The sequence below is a fragment of the Amorphotheca resinae genome (genome assembly GCF_003019875.1).
Source record: "Amorphotheca resinae ATCC 22711 unplaced genomic scaffold M430scaffold_1, whole genome shotgun sequence".
In the NCBI taxonomy this organism is placed as follows: domain Eukaryota; kingdom Fungi; phylum Ascomycota; class Leotiomycetes; order Helotiales; family Amorphothecaceae; genus Amorphotheca; species Amorphotheca resinae.
In genome coordinates, this window is record NW_020194471.1 from 1,431,886 (window position 1) to 1,451,123 (window position 19,238).

A 19,238-nucleotide genomic window follows, 5' to 3' on the forward strand; every position below is an offset into this window, starting at 1 on the left:
TTATTATCGTTACTTCTTTTCTCTTACTTTAAGGCTAGTAGCCTTAAACGATTATCTAGAAAAGCCTATTATATACTACTACTATAAGTAGAATACCTTACGCTATAGTCCCTTTATTTATAGTTCTTATACGCCTTATTCTAGAATCTAGGTAGTACTTAGTAGTTAAGAAAGACCCTTTAGTCGTTTCTATAATATAAAGAATAGCTACTAAAGACAAGTACGTCTATATATTATATAAGTATTATATTTATATAAGATAGATAATACGTCTATACTTATACTAAGGTAATATAGCTAAGGTAAAAAGGTATATTACGCTTTAAAAAGGCTAAGGCTTAATACTACTTGTCTATATAAATAAGTTATATAAGGACGTAAAGAAAGGTAATATATAAGATTAGGTACTACTAGGTAGTAAAGGCGTTTAACTACGTAATAGTATTATTAACTATATAGACAAGGCTATATATATATTAGTAAAGGCTAGCTAAAGGTAAGGTAGTGTTGTACGCGTTCTATAAGCTTAGGACAGCTATTTTTACTATATATATATAAAAAAAAAAAAAGGCTTAGTAATAGGCTAGTACTTGTATTAGCACTATATAAGTTTATACTAGAGAAGAGCTTAACTTACTAATCGTTAAGGGCAGCTACTTTAAGACGCTTAGTAGTAGGCTAGCGGCTAAGTTAGCGCTATATAAGCTTAGAAGAGAGCTTAACTTACTAATCGTTAAGAGGACAGCTACTTTAGAACGCTTAGTAGTAGCTTAATTAATAGATTATAGTATAATTGTATAGTATAAGAAGAGGTAGTAGTAAGAGTAGTAGATTAAGTTATTAAGGTTAAGTATAAGAAGAAAGAAAAATTAATTTATAGTAGTATAAGGATTATCTAGATTACTTACTAAAGAGAGCTAATTAAGGCCCTTATATAAAGTACAGGTTATAAGATTAGGCGTTAGTATAGAGAAGAAAAGAAAAGAGTAATGTTACGAGTTAGAACCTAGTAAAGGGTTAGTACTAAGTACGTAACTAACTAGACTATTATTACTCTACTCTAATAGTAGAGTTTTCTCTTACCTCTTGTCTTATATAAACCCTTTTCTTTCTTTTCTCTTTAAAGTATTCTTCTTATAGAATAAATCGACTTTACCTAAGCATCGTGTTATTAACCCTTAATAAGAGCTCTTGTTAAGCGTATAGACAAACCGTTTACTAGGATCTACCTAGATCTTATTTAAATGTACTTAATAGACTCTAAAGAAGTATATATCCTTTACTTTCTTAATAATCTTACTAGAATAAGCTTTATATATATCCTTATAACTAAATAAGGCTCCTTAGCTACTATATAACACTTTGTTTTCTTAATTAAAAGACACTTTAACGCTAAAGTCTACTAGATTAAGCTTAATAAAGAAACGTCTCTTAAGAAGGATTTTAATAATTAGGTAAAGGTAAAAGGCTTTATTATTAAATAATTAGTACTATATATAGTAGCCTAAAATAGGCTAATTAAAAGATCTAGAAGAGTACTTCTTAGTAGAGTAAGAGTACTAAAAATAGGATCTAACTTACTGTTAAAGCTATAGCCTAAACTAATAAAAACAGTCAGATACTTAGTAAATAGATCTCTTATTACTTCTTTAAGCTAGAAAACACTATATAAGTGTCTTTACTACTTTAAACTAAACCTCTCTTACCTCTACGCCTTTAGCTATAAAGTCTACGCTCTAATTAAGAATATAGTACGTCTTAATAAGCTAGAACTAAGAGCTTTTATTAAATACCTAGTAAGATATAACTTTACTAATATCTATAAGGTCTAGATCTTAGTAAGAGATAGAGTAATATCTTATAAAGACGTTATATTCGACAAAACACAAAGGTACTAGCCCTAAGATAAACAAGACACTACTAAAGAAGTAATTAAAGCTATTAAAATACTAGTAATTAGTAAATATAACTAGTAAATTAAAAAAGAAGACGATCCTTTTAATCTTCTTATTAAGAATAACGACAGTACACTACTTAATCTACTAGTAGATCTAATAGATCTTATAACAATAATAGATCTAACTAATCTTATTATAACTCTTATAATAATAAAGAACCTCTTAGCTAAGAAAGTAGAGAAGAGGACTAGAACTTACTACTTACTTATCTAAAGAACTACCTTTACTAACTTAACACATCTATTAGTACTATAGGCTCTTAACCCTCTTTTAATACTAAGAGCTTTACTTGTTTTAATAACTCCTTTTCTTCTACTTATTAACTCTAGTAAAACCGTAACTAAGGATATTAATAAGGTTATAACTAAAGATATAAATAAGAATATACTAAGGAGGTAGTTAGAAGATAAAACCTAATAAAAGGTCTAGTAGTATAGATCTAACTCTACTAGTCTTAATCTAGTAAATATACTTTTAATAAGAACAAGAAACAAAAGAGTAAGAAAAGAAGCTTATACTATCTAAATAAAACAGATTAGAGCCTATAGTAGCTTTTATACTACTTTTTAAACAAGAATAGAGTATACTAAAAGAAGGATCTATAGAACAAAACTACTAGACGTCTCTAACAACTAGAAAGAGCTTTAAAACTACTAATATAAGGATAAATTTATAGTAGTAGTAAATAAGGAGTATAAGGATCTTAAAAGACGTAAGACCTTTAAGACTATTTTAAAGAGTATATCTAAAGGATTAGCTATCCTAGTTAAGTAAGTGTTTATATATAAATTTAATACTAATAGCTTCTTAAACAAATTTAAAGTAAGACTTATAGTTAGAAAGGATCTTTAATATCTAACTAGCTAAGACAATTACACTACTACTTTAGTATTACAAGTGTTTAGAGGTTTAATAGTAATAGTATACTACTTTAATCTAGAGATCTACTAGCTTAACGCTATAAATGCCTTTACTAATAGTAATATAGACAAGACTATCTATATTAAACATCTTAAGGGTTTTAATAACCTAGAGTATGTTCTCTTCTTTCTTAAAGCTCTTTATAGGCTATACTATTCTCTTTTCTTATAGTATACCTACTTTACTAAAACACTAGCTAAGTTTAGCCTATATCTAGTTCTAGAGGCTAAGTGTCTTTATATAAATAAATACCTTATTGTCTTTTTTTATATAAATAATATTACTATCTTAATAAGAAAGAAAGATTAATAATACCTTTAAAACTTTAAATAAAGCTTATTTAATAGCTATAAGATACGTAATATAAGAGAATTAAAGTAGTTCTTAGGTATTAGAGTAACTAGAGACAGATCTACTAGAAGATTATAGCTTAGTTAAGACTCTTATATTAAGTTAATTACTTTAACCTTTTACTTAAAAAACAAGAAAGTACCTCTTACACTACTAGAAAGTACGCTACTTATCTTAAATATAAGACAGGCTTCTCCTTAAGAGATCTATAGCTACTAACGTAAGGTAGAATCTATTCTCTATACTATAGTTATTACTAGGCTAGACACTATTAGATTAGCTAACAAACTGTCTAAGTTCTTAACTAACCTATTCCTAGAGTACTAAAGGGTAGTAGATAGAGTAATCTAATATTTCTATAAAACCTAATACTTAGGGATCTAATTTAAAGGTAGTAATAAAGGCTCTAAAGCTTTTACTTATACTAGTAATACTATATATACTAATAATCTAGAGACCTAAAAGAGTATTAAAGGATACGTGTTCTACTTGTTTAAAAGACGTATTAACTAGAAATTAACTAAACAAAAGACAGTTACTACATTAAGTATAAAGGCTAAGTTATTAGCTCTCTCTTATACTATAAAGGATCTCTACTAGTAACAATACTTCTTTACTAAGATTACTCTAAAACTATATAAGAAGTTTATTATTAATATAGATAATACTTAAACTATCTGCCTTATATAATTAGGTACTTTACGCCTAGTTACTAAGCTTAAGTATATAGATATCTATTAATACTAGCTATACTAAGAAGTAACTAAAGAAAGACTTAGTCTATAGTAGCTATTAACCTATAATATACTAGTAGACAGGTTAACTAAGGCCTTACTATACTAGAAACACATTAAATTTATTAAATTACTTAATCTAGTAGATATTAAGACCTTAAACCTAAACGACAGCTAGCCTATAGATTAGAGTAGTTAAACACCCTTTATTTAGGTAAGAAACCCTTTTATTTAACTACTAAATGCCTAAGACTAGCTTTTACGCTAGTCTAAAGGTAATTCTTACTTAAATAATTAAGTAAGAGTTCTAAGATCTAGTTCTTATCTTAAGCTTAATTTCTTATTTAGAAAGTCTACTTTTTATACTATATTTCTTATTTAAGAAGTCTACTCTTTTTTCTTAGAGATTTAACTATTTTTATAGTTATATTCTTTAGTTCTATTTATTTCTACTATTTACTTAACCTTATTACTATTAGGGATTAGTATTATAGGTAATATAATAGAGAATTATAGTCGAGTAGCTAGTAAGTCGTAGTATACTTTAATTTAAATCTAAACTAATTCTTACCTTTCTTCCTTACTCCTTACTTCCTAAGATATATATATACTACCTAAGAACCTTAAGTAGCTCTAGTATACTTATAAGTACGTAAGACCCGCGTATTCCTAATCTTACCTCTTTAAGTCCTTAATATTACCTTTCTTTCTTATAGCTTTATCTTAGAGTCGTGTAAGCTATACTAGATATAGCGCCTTCTTAAAGTTACGTAAAACCTATACTAGATATAGTTAAGCTCTTCTTTTATAGCGTATACCTAAGATATATAAGGGCTATACTAGGTAAGCCTTATACCTTTTTTTATAGCTCTTACTTTATATATAGACTATTCTTACTTTAAAACCTTAAAATAATATAGTATAGATATAAGAAAGAAAGAATATCTCTTCTCTTTATCTACTCTTTATCTTTGTCTATACTTATAGTAGCGCGCTTATTATACTAGATTCGCGCTAGCGCGTTCCTAATAAGCTATATAATAAAGGCTCTAGCTACTCTTTACTTATAGTACTCTATCTATATAAGAATTTGTTTAACGTAAAGAATTGTTTATAAAGCCTTACTAAATGTTTGTATTATGTTATTAGTAAGTGTCTTATAATACGTTACTAAAGAAAAGTATATAAAGAAGTAAACTTTCCTTCTCTTACTTTCTTTTTCCTTTCTTTCTAAATTAAGTAGCCTTACCTCTTATACCTTCTTAGTACTACCTCTTCTCTAAGCCTTCTTTCTTAAGCTATTACTTTACGCCTTACGCCTCTCCTTATTCTCTCTTTAACCTTCTCTTTACCTTATATAATACTACTTTACTATAGCTAGCCTTACTTATCTCTATACTTATAAGGTACGCCCTTACGCCTTTTTTACGCGTACTACGTCTACTATATAAAAACATAAGTAGCTAAGCCTAGGCTTACCTATATTACTTAGGTAGGTTAGACTAAGTATAACTAATATACTACTAAGCGTAAAGCTTATTATAAGATCTTATAAGAGTTTGTAGCTAAGCTTAATAAGTTACTTCTCTTATCTAATTACGCTAAAGCCGCTATTATAGCTAATCTTGTCTTTACTTACTCTATAACCCTTAAAGTAAAGCTAAGGCCTTACTAGCGCTCTTTTACCTAGCGAATTAAGAGCTATTTTTACTAAGCCCGTCTCTAAGGCCTCTTATAGCCTTTATATACTACTACTAAAGCTGTCCTAATTATAGTTAACGTACTATAAGGTCTTTACCGCTTAATTAATGTTATTATAGACACTTATTAATATAACGTAAGTATCTCCTTTACTTTACTAGTACTTACTAACCTTAGTTAGTCTAACCTCTTACTTGTTACTAAGATAGATCCTTATAATAGTAACAATAATAATAACGACAATAATAATATAAAGGATAATAAGAATAATAATAGTAATAATAAGTAGTTAGTCTAGTCTAGTAGTCTTAGGCTATATAGTCGTAAGGCTTAGGTTATACGTATATGTCGCTAGCGTACGACTAAGACTTGTTTTTACCTTTTTTTCTTTTTTTTTTTCTAAATTAATAACTATTTTTAACTTAACTACTTACTATAACCTACGCCTTTTTTAGTGTTTTCCTTTTATAATACTACTTTAGTCCTTAATTAGTACTACCTTCTTATACTCTTAGACTACGTCTATAGCGTTTCTAAGGTTTCTTACTAGCTCTTATATATTGTTTATAAAGACATACTTCTTTTATCTTACTAAGTATTGCCTTTTTATAGCTTGTTCTTTATATACTAAGATTAATTCTACCTTAAACTCTTCTTACCCTTTTATAACGTCTAGGCTAAGTAGCTCTAGTGTTACGCTAGCTCTATAGTAGTACGGCTTTAGTAAGGACATATAGAATATAAGGTAGATTTTAAATACTAAAAGTAACTTAAGCTTATAGGCTAACCTATTTAACATAATATAAGTGACTTTAAAAGGGCTAAGGTAGCGATCTAATAGCTTCTTGTTAGGCCTAGTAACTTAGAGGTGTTTAGTTAAGAGTATTACTTTATTACTTACTTAAAAGGATATAGGTTTACGTTTCTTATTATAAAACCTCTTTTACGCTTTAATAACGTTATACTAGTATTTATCTAGCGCTATCCTTTCTTCTTTAATCTGTTTTACCTTCTTATATACTACTACTACCTTCTCTTTTATAATGTCGTCCTTAACATTAACCTAGATCTCTAGTAAAAACCTATATAGTACGTAGAATAAGGTTACCTTTATTAAGGAGTATATACTATTATTATATATAAATTTAGCTAAGGTAAGTTTTAATACCTAGTTATCTTATTTATACGTTATATAGACCTAAAGGTAGTACTTAATTGTCTAGTTCTATACCTTAGTCTAACTATTACTTTATAAGTAAAAGGTAGTACTAAGCTAGTACCTTACCTTTAAGTAAAAACATAAGAAGGCCTAAAACTTACTTATAAACTAAGGGCCCTTATCTAATATAATCTTTTCTAAAGTCTTAAAATCCTTAACTATATAGTATATAAAGAGTTTTACTAGCTATAAGGCTATAATCGTCTTATAGTATAAGATATAGTACGCTACCTTTATATACTTATTAATAACTATAAGACATAAGTTAAACACTTTTCTATTAAACTTACTTAAGGACAGGCCTATAATAAAATCTATTAAAATCTACGCCTAAGGCCTTATTAGCTGTTCTAGTAGTACTAACTTACTATATAGCTAGTACCTTTTAGGTTTAGTCTTCTAGTAGACTATATACGTCTTAACCTACTCCTTAATATTATAACGTATACCTTACTAGAAGTATTTATACTAGAGAAGCTCTAGTGTCTTAGTAGTACTAAAGTACCTTACTATTAGGTTATTATAGTTAATTATAAAGATCTTACTCTTTAAGGCTTTACTTTCTAAGATATAGACCTAGCTATTATACTAAAGTAGACCTGTTAAGTTAACGTACTACCTTAAGTAGTTATCTCTTTTATTTTTAAGTTCTTTACTTATATTATTTCTTATAATATTACCTTAAATTTAAACGTCTAGACTTTATCGTCCTTTTTCTATCTTATTACTAAGGCCTTATAGGCTCCTTATAGTAGTCTTATTACTACTAAGGCCTTGTCGCCTCCTTAAGGTAGTCTTACTATTACTAAGGCCTTATTACCCCCTTATAGTACTAGCGCGTACCTTACGTATTAGTATTAATTCTTATCTTTTTCTTTAAATAAAAGCGTCTTTTTATTAAGTATTCTAGATTAAGTTAGTTATTAATTCTAATAGTACGTTATATACTGTTTTAAGGCCTACTACTAACCTAATAGACTCTTATAAGATAAAGTGTCTATAGTTACTAGTCTTAGTAATAAGGTTAAGCTAGGTCTTAGCTACGTTATATATACCTAACAGCCTTATAGTATCTTACTTAGTCTATAGCTACTAACGCTTAGGTCGGCCTAAGACATCTTGTCTTACTTAAGAGTCCTTACCTTCTAAGAGTTCTAGAGATCTTACTCTTATAGCTAAGATCTATTACTTTTTTATTATAGTACTAGCGACTCTTATTAAGAGTACGCCTCTTAGCTTCTTTCTTAAGGCTAAGAGTAAGTCTTACCTAATCTTATTAGTACTAGACTTATAGTCTAGGCGCCTTAATAAGCTATTAGTAAGGTTATTCTTACCTAACTAGTACTTAATACTAAAATTAAACTTAGCTAGCTTCTAGACCTAACGTACTTGTCTCTTATTTAGCTTCTTCTTCTTTATAAACTGTTTTAGGTTATTATAGTCTGTCTTAACTATTACTAGTATAGAGGTATAGCTAAGGTAGTGTCTCTATTACTTAAACGCTATAATAATTACTAGTATCTCTTAGTTATAGGTTAGGTAGACCTGTTATACTAGGTTTAGCTTCTTTAAGTAAAAGGTAATAAGGTACTACTACCTTATGTCTTCTTAGCTAATAAGTTATAACAAAACCCTAACTATAGTAAACTAAGATATATTAGTCTTAACAAGTATAGGCGACCTTAGTATAAAGTAGACAAGTATTAAGATAGTTGTAAATACCTCTTTTAGCTTATTAAATACGTATTACGCTTTCTTTCTAAATACTAGAGGCCTTACCTTCTTACCTTAATTTATACCTTTTAAGAGGTTAGTAAGTAGTACTATTAGTTATAAGTAGCCTTTAATAAACTAGTAGTAAAAGTTTATAAAACCTAAAAACACTTAAATATCTTAGAAAGTATATAGTACTAGCTACTCTCTAATTATAAAGACCTAGCTTAACTCTATTAACACTTCTTTAGTTAAAACAACAAAACCTAAGAACTCTATAGACTAAGTATTAAAATCGTATTTCTTAAGGTTAACGTAAAGGTTATACTATTATAACTATTTAAGTACCTAGTATATATACGTTATATAGTCTTTTACCTTCTCTAAAAAGATTAAGATGTTATCTAGGTAGATTATATAAGTAACGTCTACTAGGCCTACTAGCGCCTTGTTAATATACTACTAGAACGTAGCTAGTACGTTATATAATCTAAAAGATATAACGTAATACTTAAAATAGCTATATTACGTATAAAACACTATCTTTTACTTATTACTAGGCTAAATATAAATATAGTAGTAAGTATCTTTTAGGTCGAGTTTTATAAAGACTATAGCTCTTTTAAGCTAGTCTAGCGTCTTACTAATTAGTAGTAAAGGCGTCTAATTCTTAATAGTAATCTTGTTTAGTACCTAGTAGTTAACGTAAAGGCGTAGACCCTTATTCTTCTTTAGTATAAACATAATAAGTACGTCTACTAGACTATAAGACCTTTTAATCTAGCCTTTCTCTAACTTATCTTTTAAGTATTCTTATAATACCTTTATTTCTTTCTTTACTAGTAAGTAAAGTAGTCTTTATAGCGGCTTAGCGTTAGGTTCTAGCTTAATTATATACTAAGCCTTATTTTTATCTAAAAGCCTCTTTACTTCCTTATTACTAAACACGCGTATAAAATCCTTATACTTAGCTAGTATACGTAGTACTATTAACGCGTTATTACTAAGTATAGCTACTATAAAAAGGCTACTATAACCTTTCTTAAAGAACGCCTTAAATAATAGTATATCTTCTTCTTCTTTTAAGACTTATACAAATTCCTTAGGTTCTATAATCTCTATACCTTTATGTCTCTAGTAATACTCTTATATCTTAGTAATAAAATTAATCTAAGGGTTTACTTTATAAAGCTATAAGTATCTAAGTACTATTAAGTATACTTTTAGGTTTATAGCTAAGAACTTATATATATCTTCTTAGGTTTTACCCTTTAAGTTAGTAGCGTTTACTAAGACCTAATACTCTCTAAAGACAAAAATTAAGTTACTATTAACTATCTAAAGCTATAAACGTAAAAAGGTAGTGTTTTTATTATACTACTTATACTTAACTATAAGAGATTAAGAGACTATATTAGCCTTTACCTTACTATTAATTAGACCTTATACTTTCTTTACCCTCTCTTAGCTATCTTATACCTTAATAGTAATAAGAAGGCGTATCCTTAGCTACTCTTTATAATCTAACTACCTTCTTTTATTAGAGAGGCCTAAGTTAATTAAGGCGACTATCTTTAGGCCCTTTCTTTTCTTAAGTTAGTACACTTATTAGCCCTTTTAAGGTAGGCTAGGGCTATATAGCCCTTTTCTTTATAAACGTAGTAGACGACCTTTAGGCGTGTCTTTAGTATAAACGTAGACTTATAATCTTTTATATAATGTCTTCTTTCTTTATACTTATAGTATTCTAGGTATAGACTTAGGTTTAAGCTAGATTATAGTAGCGTATTATTAACGCTTATACTAGAGTATTAAGAACGTAAGTCTTATAAGCCTCTTTTTTTTCTAGAATGTTCTCTAGACGTAAAGCGGCTTTATTAACGTACTAAGTACTTACTATATCCTTACTAGTACTCTTTAGATAAGGACTAACTTTTTTAATAACTTATATATTTACTATATCCTTACTAGTGTCTCTTTATATACTTGTTGTTATTAGAATCCTAACTTACTATACTTTTCTAGATCTAAGTTACTATTATAATAAGTTCTTTATAAGTCTATAAAAGCTTGTACTTAGTAACCTTAACTTAAAGCTCTTACGTTAGCTTAGTAAAGAGAACATTTATCTTAGTCTCTTTAGATTTAAAAGAGAGTTATTTCTTAAAGAGCTCTAAGTATTAGACAAACGACTAAATAGATTGTCTTAAGTAAAGTACTACCTTTTTATACTAGCTAAGCGCCTTTAACTTTACTATTTCTAGGCTACTTAAGTAAGATAATATAACCCTCTTAAAACTATACTATATCTTAGTATCTTCTCTTTACTCTTACTCTTTATATATTTATATAGATTAAGAGGTCTTTTCTAAGTATAGTATAACGTATATAATTTTACTTTCTTTTATTATATAAATATTAAGACTTATATAAAACTTTATCTTATAAGTATATATAAAGTCGTTATATTCTAAGATATTCTTACTTATAAAGGGCTTTAGGGCTAAGGCCTGTTGTTACTTAACTATTATTATTATAAATACTAGTAGTCTTAAGAGTATTACTAGGTGTCTTCTTATAGACTTTATAGCCTTATTATAGATACTATCTTACTCTTAGGTTATGTCTTTAGCCTTGTCTTTAGGTATATAAAGGCGTAAAGAGAGATACTAGCTCTTTATATACTCTTCTTTAATAAGCTATTAAAGCGACCTTTTTTAGGCCTTACGCTCTTTTTTATCCTTTTCTTTATTTAGTTACTTAAGTTTCTTATTACGTTTCTAGGCTTTTATAAGTTACGCTTATAGCCTTTTAACTTAACTAAGTATTACTAACTTATTACTAGTATCTCTTACTCCTTACTCTTACTCTTACTTAACTACTATATAGCTTACTTATATTATAGTAAGAGTTCTTTTACTAAGGTTTTCTTTACTAGTAGCTCTTCTTATAAGAGTCTCTTAAGTATCTCTCTCTAAACGACTAAGTACTATAACTATAATAAGCTACCTCCTTAATAAGAAGAAGAATTAGAATGTTAGGGATTAGTATTATAAGTAATATAGTAGAGAATTATAGTTAAGTAGCTAGTAAGTTATAGTATACTTTAATTTAAATCTAAACTAATTCTTACCTCTTTTTCTTACCCCTTACTCCCTAAGATATATATATACTACCTAAGAACCTTAAGTAGCCCTAGTGTACTTATAAGTATACAGGACTTACGTATTCCTAATCCTACCCCTTTAAGTCCCTAATAATTACTTAACATGTCTTACTACTTAGAGTACTAAAAGTCCTTAAGGTTCTTTTTTAAGGAGCTTTAGGACTTAAACGTTAAGCCTTTCTTAATTAAGTGCCTACTATTACGTACTTTCCTTAATTCTTTAACCTTTTACTTAAGGAGAGAGCCGTACTAGTAAGTACTAGTATACCTTTAGGTATAGGAATAGCTTTATTATTACCTAATTAGAGAGAGAGCTAAGGAGAGAGCTATACTAGTACTTAGCTCTTTAGTTAAGTCTAGAATTAGCTTAATCCTTAGAAGGGTATGTTAAATAGTAAGGTTAATTACTACTAAGATACAGAACTTATTCCCTTAATTACTAACTAACCCTTAATTAATATATAGGGATTAATCTCTTATACCTTGTTTAATAGTTTATAGTGTTATTAGGATTTAGGTACTTAAGTACTTATATACCTTGTTTATAGCGGATATAGCGCTTATACATATAAATAACAACCCCTTTTTTAAGTATATAGAACAGGGGACTACTCTTTATTCTATTTAATTTAGTTTAATTTAATCTACTTCTAACCAACTTAAATTCGCCTGTTATTACCACTTCTTTACAGTGATATATAACCTCTTTTATCTGACACTATCCAAGCGTGCTGTCTAAAACTCAATTCGTCACCTCAGTCGCGCCTATTTGACAGTTGTGTGCCCAGATTGCTTCCTATAGCTACCGGTAACTGATCGATCAATAGACGCTTCGACCGACTCATTGTTCGACGCTGCTATCAGAGATGAATAGCTGTTGCCAACGCGTTAAAATAGGCTTATTTGGAAGTGATTTCGACTCCTGAAGCAGACTCGCGAGGCTTAACGGCAGCCAACTGAAACGAATTGAACGCCAATTTGGTGTCAACTCAACTTGACTCAGCTCAAATCAGCACGCCAACTCGAAATAAATAGCGTTCACCAACGGAAACCAGAGCTCAGCAGACTTTCTAGCGCGATTGCTCAATCAACTGCAACAGCCATGGCGGATACGGCCAACACGATCGCCGTGATTGGATCTGTGGGATCCAGGCTACCGCTATAGGGGCCGACGTATGTGGGTTCGTCGATCCATCAAAGGATAGGCTCCCTGCGTAGCCCCAGGAGCCTATTTGGCTCGAACCACGTCACTTACGATCGAACGCACCGAATACCACGTGTAGTCAACTTCAAGAGGACGAAGAGAGTAGTTGCGCCTGCTTTAGAACCAGTATAAAGGTAACTACAACGAGCCTTCGGGCCAACCGCCCGGCTCTATCAATGTGTCAAACGGGGTGAAATGATCTACCGGCGCCTCCTAAGCACTGGGGAGAGCTTCAGAATCACCCCTACGGCACTGAATTCAAGATCGCCGCTGAAAAGGAGTATACCGATCTAGAACGGCGTTGCACCTTCAAACCAGTCCACCGTTCTGAAGTCAAGAGATATGTGATCCCAATCAGGTGGGTATTCACATACAACTCGATACCGACGGCTTCCTAGCCAAATTCAAGGCTAGACTGGTGGTGAGGGGCGATTTACAGCGCCCTGACGGACGTGATAACTATGCCGTCACGCTGGCGTCAAGGGTATTCAGGGCCCTGATGGCTATAGCCGCTCAGTACGATCTTGATATACACCAATTAGACGCGGTTAACGCGTTTACGAATAGCGATATGGATAGTGAGGTTAATATTCGCTGCGTTGAAGGCTTTGGCAAGCTCGATCACCACCTCCTATTGCTACCGGCCTGTATAGCCTTCGCAGGCTCAATAAGTTGGATCCCAAGGCCTTTGTTGGATACCTCGTGGGATACAACTCAACGAATATTTGCCGCATTTGGATCCCTTCAAAGAACAGGGTAGTGGCCACCAGGGATGTAACATTCGATGAAACAGCGCGGTACGATCCCATAGAACCTCAGGAAGCCGAAGAAAAGGCCATCAGGGCCCTTGAAGCGTCTTCACGAACGAACAACTGGCAGATCGAAGAACAGGATGCTGAAGACGTAATAGTGCTAGAGGTGCCAGGATATGTAATAGAGGAAAGAGAACAGTCAATTGAGCCTCCTTCGAGGCCTCAGGTTAGCACGAAAACACGGATCCCACAACTTACCATGCCACTCCCTACTCCACGGGCTACGCCAGACGCCGAATCGAACGAATCGAACGCATCGAACGCATCGAACGATTTAAACGCATCGAACGCATCGAACGATTTAAACGCATCGAACGCATCGAACGCATCGAACGCATCGAACGCATCGAACGCATCGAACGATTTAAACGATCGAACAGAGCCTCTAGCCACTGAATCCGGACCTAAAGAGCAAGCGCCACTATCGTCACCCGGCCAGACGCCTGCTATCGTTAACCCACGCCACAAAAGAGCTCGTCAAAATCGTCGATACGGATCGGTATCCTATAGCCCCGTGTGAAACCTGTCAATTATCCAACGCTAGGCAACGAATATCACGAGTGCCGGCAGACAGGGCCACTACCCTATTCGGTCGAATCCACGTAGATCTCATCCCCTTTCGAACAGCGGATACAGGCGAGCGTTATATCCTCCATATCCTTGATGATTTAACCCGAATGAACTTCGCATATACCATGGAATCGAAACAGGAAGCCCCCGGCGTTCTTCGCCACTTTGCTCGTATGGTATATAGGCAGTGGGGGTTCAAAATGAAGATTATTCGAGTAGACGGCGAAACGTCTCTTAAGAGGTGATTTCGATGAGTGGGTAAACGAAGAGGGTATCCTAGTCGAGAGATCAGCGCCACGAACTCCACAACAAAACGGGCCAGCTGAGCGATCTAGGGGGGTGATCCTTCAAAGGGGAATAGCCCTACAAACTGAAGGTAGACTACTAGAGAACCTGTGGCCTGAAGCTAGTAGAACAGCCGCCTACCTAATAAACAGGGTGAAAACGAGAGGCTGAAGCCCAAATCGAGCCACCTACGCGCCTACGGCTGTAAGACGTACGCGCTGAACAAGAATAGGGCCAGACTCGATAAACTAGATCCAAAGGCCTTTGCTGGATACGTCGTGGGATACGAGTCGACGAATATTTACCGTATTTGGATACCTTTAAAGAACAGACCTCCTGCCTCAACCAATGCTGGTGGATATCGACATGTTTGAGTTTAGTGGCTAGTCTAGTTACAACATGTCAGTCAGTGGATGAATATAGATCTTCATTACTGATAGTTTGTCCGGAAGAGAGAAGCAGGTTGAAATATATACATTCCTAGCCTAGCCCTGAAATTGCAAAGTAGGGAAGAATGGTTTGGTAGATCAGGGCCTGAAGACTCATGCTTTACTCAACAGCCGCCCTGTATCTAGCAATGTTACCCCTATAATCCCCCGAGATTAGGCGAGCTAAACGACATTTCCCTGAATGGATAAATTAGCGAAGTGAGCCCCGCCTCCCTCTTCACCTACGCCCTTTCCATGACATTCAACGTGACTATATACGTCGGAATATGCATTTCCTTCTCTGTTCCTTTATTCATAAGTTTAAGCTTCTATTTTTGCTCCCTTCTCTGGACCTTGCAAATAAACCAGCGCAAGCCAATTTCCCTCTGCATCCCCACTCTTGAGTCTTGAGTCTTGACCATGGTAAACAAACCTCTTTAAAGAGTCAACGTGACCTCCCACTAACACCATGACAGGAAGTCCCCCAAGGCACCAAACCCATTTATCAACATGAAGGCCAGCTTCGTGAACTTAGTACCCAAGTTCTCTCCGTGCAACCCTTCAACGCCCTCCCCGCCGCCGAGCAAGCGCTCTTCAAACAGCACCTCTCAGCCGCAGCCAGCGCCTACATCGTCGTAACTAGCTCCACCATTTTCTACCCCCAAGGCGGCGGGCAGCCCAGCGATGTCGGTTTTATGGAATCGCTTGTTCCGGGGGGTGCGAGCTTCCAAGTTCTGAGCGTGCGGAACGGGCCTCAGAAACGCACGTTGCATCTCGGGACCTTCTCTCCCTCTCCATCTTCAACGACCTTTGCCACCGGTGAGATGGTAAAGCAGGTGATCGACGGGCAGAAACGCGATCTGTATTCGCGGCTGCACACCGCGGGACACATCATCGGCGTCGCGGTGCACGAGCTCTCAGCGCAGATCCCAGACGTGGTGGATACGAAAGCACAGCATTATCCCGAAGCAGCGTACGTAGAATTCCGCGGCACCATTGATGGGAAGCATCTAGAAGCGATCCAGGCGAAAACGGATGAGCTGGTGGATAGGAAGTTGAAGATTAAATTGCATTGGTGGGATGAGCCGGAGTTGAGAGAGAAATGCAAGGCGGTTCTAGAAGGCTTCGTGATTCCCGAGGGGGAGAAGGCGAGAGCGGTCGAGATTGAAGGGGTCGGTGCTTATCCGTGCGGAGGTACGCATGTCCTGGATTCTGGGGGGGTGGGGAAGATAGTGGTTAGTAAGATTAAGAGATCGAAGGGGATTAGTAGGATTTCGTATAGTGTTGTGCCGTTGGAGTGATTGAGATGGTGTGTGAATGGAATGGAAGATGTGGGCATGCCCCCCCTGAAATACTAGATCTCGTGATACTTAGCGACTCTTCACTCAAATAGACTTGATCACATAACCTTACTACAGGAAGACAAGATGTTAATAGCGAGCTTGACTATCTATGAGATAAGACAACTTTCTTTTTGAAAGAAAAGGCACCTTCATATAATAGAAAAGAACCCACTACTGCTCATATCAACTCAACAATTCCCTCCCCTAAAGCCCCGGAAAACATAAATACACACCTACATACTCCCTGAACCCAAAATCCCTAGTGAATAAATCAAATAAGTTAGACTTCTCCCTGAACCCCTCTTTCAGAACCCCATTTCCTAATCCAATATAAAAAGGAAGCCCATCCCAACTTCCCAAGCACCTCCCATCACTTCCTGTTCCCAAAGAAAAAAAAGGAAATATTGCCAAGTCAGCGGTTCAGAACCAGGCCATCTTCATTCTCTTACTTAATCTTCTTCTACCTATCTCACCTCTTCTAGCTCACTTCATCTGCGCAGTATGAAGGACGGGCGGATCGAATAGCGGTAGAGGGTAAAGCCAAACCTGGAGCTTTAGAACGATCTTTTCATGCTCTCCAGCCTTCCTATCAGCCATAATGTCGAGCCATCTCGCCCCTTTCAAGCTATCACAGACTGAGACTAACTACGCCCTGTTTTCCTCTAATAACTACTGCTGCCTGGATTTCTGTTAAGTGTCAATCAACCCTTGATCGTTTTATGTCGTGTCTGTGGATTGATGAAGCTACCAGATGTTACTATATACATGATATAAGCAAGGAACACATGACAAATTCGCACCCCGCTCGACTCCCCTATCTCACTCTAAACCTAAGCTCTTAAGTGAATTTTCCCCTCGTCATAAAAGAAAAAGAAAAAGAAAAAGAAAAAAGGGATTGACAACGACTTTCCATCCTAAATTTGACAGCGGAAATCTGTTACTGAAATATATTCTTATTGTTAGTATTACTGTATTAGTGAATAGTAGGATATTGGAAAGGAGTTAGGAAAGACAATGATTGGGAGGTGGGGTTGTTCTAGACTTCTTGTGTAGGTATGAAAGTTGTGGGGAAGGGAGGGATTTGGAAGATTGGGTTGGGGGGGGGGGGGGGGGTAATTAATACAAGGTGCTTCGGGAAGGAGAATAAGTAGTTGGCTGGATGAACAAGGTATCTACATGATGTAGATACCTTAGGATACACTGTACCCATGGGTTGGGTCGTGGATTTATTTGGGGACCCATGGGTTGGGTCCTATATACTATAACCCACCCCATGGGGTGGGTACCCAACCCATTTGGTGGGGACCCATGGGTTTCTGCGCAGCCTATCTACATCTAAAGCTCTAGATATACAGATACAAAAGTAATTCTCTATTCAGCACCAGAAAAAAGAAAGAAAACACTTTCCCAACTAACTATACAACCCCCCCACCCCACAATCCCTCATCACTTTCCAACCTTTCCATAGCCCCCTTCTCCAAATACACCATCACATCCGCCCCATTAGCCGTCCAATGCCCTTCATTCTCCCCCAGCCCTTCAATAACCAGAACCAACCCATCACCCCCCATCTCCGGCTTTACAAATCTTAATTTAGGGCTCGCCGAACCGCCTATAAAGTGCACCTCCGTCGCACCAGCACCGACCCACGTCGTCTGCAAGACATGTTTGCGGCCCAGAAAAGCGCGCCACAGGCGTTGCGGGGAGACTTCGTAGGCCGCGTCGTGGAGCACGGCGGCGATGGCGCTCCGCGTGAAGGCTTGCAGATGTGTGCGGATGGTGCTTGCGGTTTGGAAGAGCGGGGGCGGGGAGGAGGAGGAGGAGGAGGAGAGAATGGTGGGGATGGCGGTGATCATGATGGGACTACCGAGGAAGTTCTGCGGGAGGGAAAGACGGGGACGGAGACCGAATGTCAGATTTAGATAGGTGGTAGTTGAAGCGGGGAGTTGGCGGGCGAGGTTGATGCGCGTCCAGATGTGCGCTAGCAGGGCGTCGTGCTTGGAGACTTGGGGATCGGTGGAGGAGGGTTGGGCGAGGTTGTGGATGTGTTGGATTTCGGCGGCGCTGAAATGCAGGACGCGATGGGCTACGGGAGCTTTCGTGTCCCAGTCTTCCCAGGGGATAGGGTCGCTGGGACTTAGGAGGGTAGTGTGATCAAAATCTTCAGGCGTGTGGACTGGCCATGGCTGGTTGGGCACTTCTTTATACCAATCGAACCGATGGAGGGGCAGCTTGCGAGCTTGTTCAATGAGGGCTGGATCTGGAAATTCAGCGTCGATATCCCCTGCTGCAGCGGCATCTAGACGATGTGGATCAAAAAGGGGAGACGGAGATGGCAGTGGTGCAGATGAGTGAAGAGCACGGCTGATGGAGGCCCAGTCCATCAGAAAAGTACACATTGATTGGGCATCTGATAGCCCGTGTGTAATCGCAATGCCTATCGAGGTGCTGCCGCAAGCAAATGTGGTGATTTGTATAATCAAATTAGGAGCATCCGGTGGAGGCTTTCCACTCGAGAGCGCCATTCGAGTTTGAGGGAGGAGCCCTTCCGAGGGAAATTGCAAACCATCCCAAAGCTTGAGGGCTGTTCTCCGCTCCTCGGGGCTGGGAAGGAAATCCGAAAGGGTCTTCGGAGATGTGGCCGTGACAAAGGTGACGCCCAAATCAGTGGGAGCATTATACGTGACTTGAACGCGACGGTAACGCTTGGTATGGCCTTCGTTCTGCTTTGGTACCACATAAGAGAGACGTCCAGTCCATGGGCGGTAAGAGTTCAAAGTCTTGGAGAGGGCAACTTGAAGGTGGGGTATTGAAAGAGTTGACTCTGGGCTTG

General features: G+C 35.7%; 3 protein-coding genes across 3 annotated transcripts; 1 reads left to right on the top strand and 2 right to left on the bottom strand.

Annotated features, from left to right (window-relative positions):
* Window positions 1–6,320: 6,320 nt before the first annotated feature.
* On the bottom strand, window positions 6,321–6,521 carry M430DRAFT_92252 (hypothetical protein; the record flags this gene model as incomplete). Its single annotated transcript, XM_024869701.1, has 1 exon — window positions 6,321–6,521. A coding segment is annotated over one exon (201 nt), but the record flags the coding sequence as incomplete, so codon positions are not given.
* An 8,820-nt stretch (window positions 6,522–15,341) lies between these two features.
* M430DRAFT_131220 (hypothetical protein) lies at window positions 15,342–16,503 on the top strand. Its single transcript, XM_024862179.1, has 2 exons — window positions 15,342–15,485; window positions 15,539–16,503. The coding sequence occupies exons 1-2, from the start codon at window positions 15,483–15,485 to the stop codon at window positions 16,361–16,363; spliced, it is 828 nt and encodes a 275-aa protein (XP_024725084.1). The 5' UTR covers window positions 15,342–15,482; the 3' UTR covers window positions 16,364–16,503.
* A 1,102-nt stretch (window positions 16,504–17,605) lies between these two features.
* On the bottom strand, window positions 17,606–18,845 carry M430DRAFT_32250 (hypothetical protein). Its single transcript, XM_024866133.1, has one exon. The coding sequence runs from the start codon at window positions 18,787–18,789 to the stop codon at window positions 17,821–17,823; it is 969 nt and encodes a 322-aa protein (XP_024725085.1). The 5' UTR covers window positions 18,790–18,845; the 3' UTR covers window positions 17,606–17,820.
* Window positions 18,846–19,238: the final 393 nt, after the last annotated feature.

What these genes read in the sequence shown, in the direction of transcription:
- M430DRAFT_32250 (XM_024866133.1), bottom strand. Translation starts at nt 18,789, where the DNA reads ATGGACTGGGCCTCCATCAGCCGTGCTCTTCACTCATCTGCACCACTG.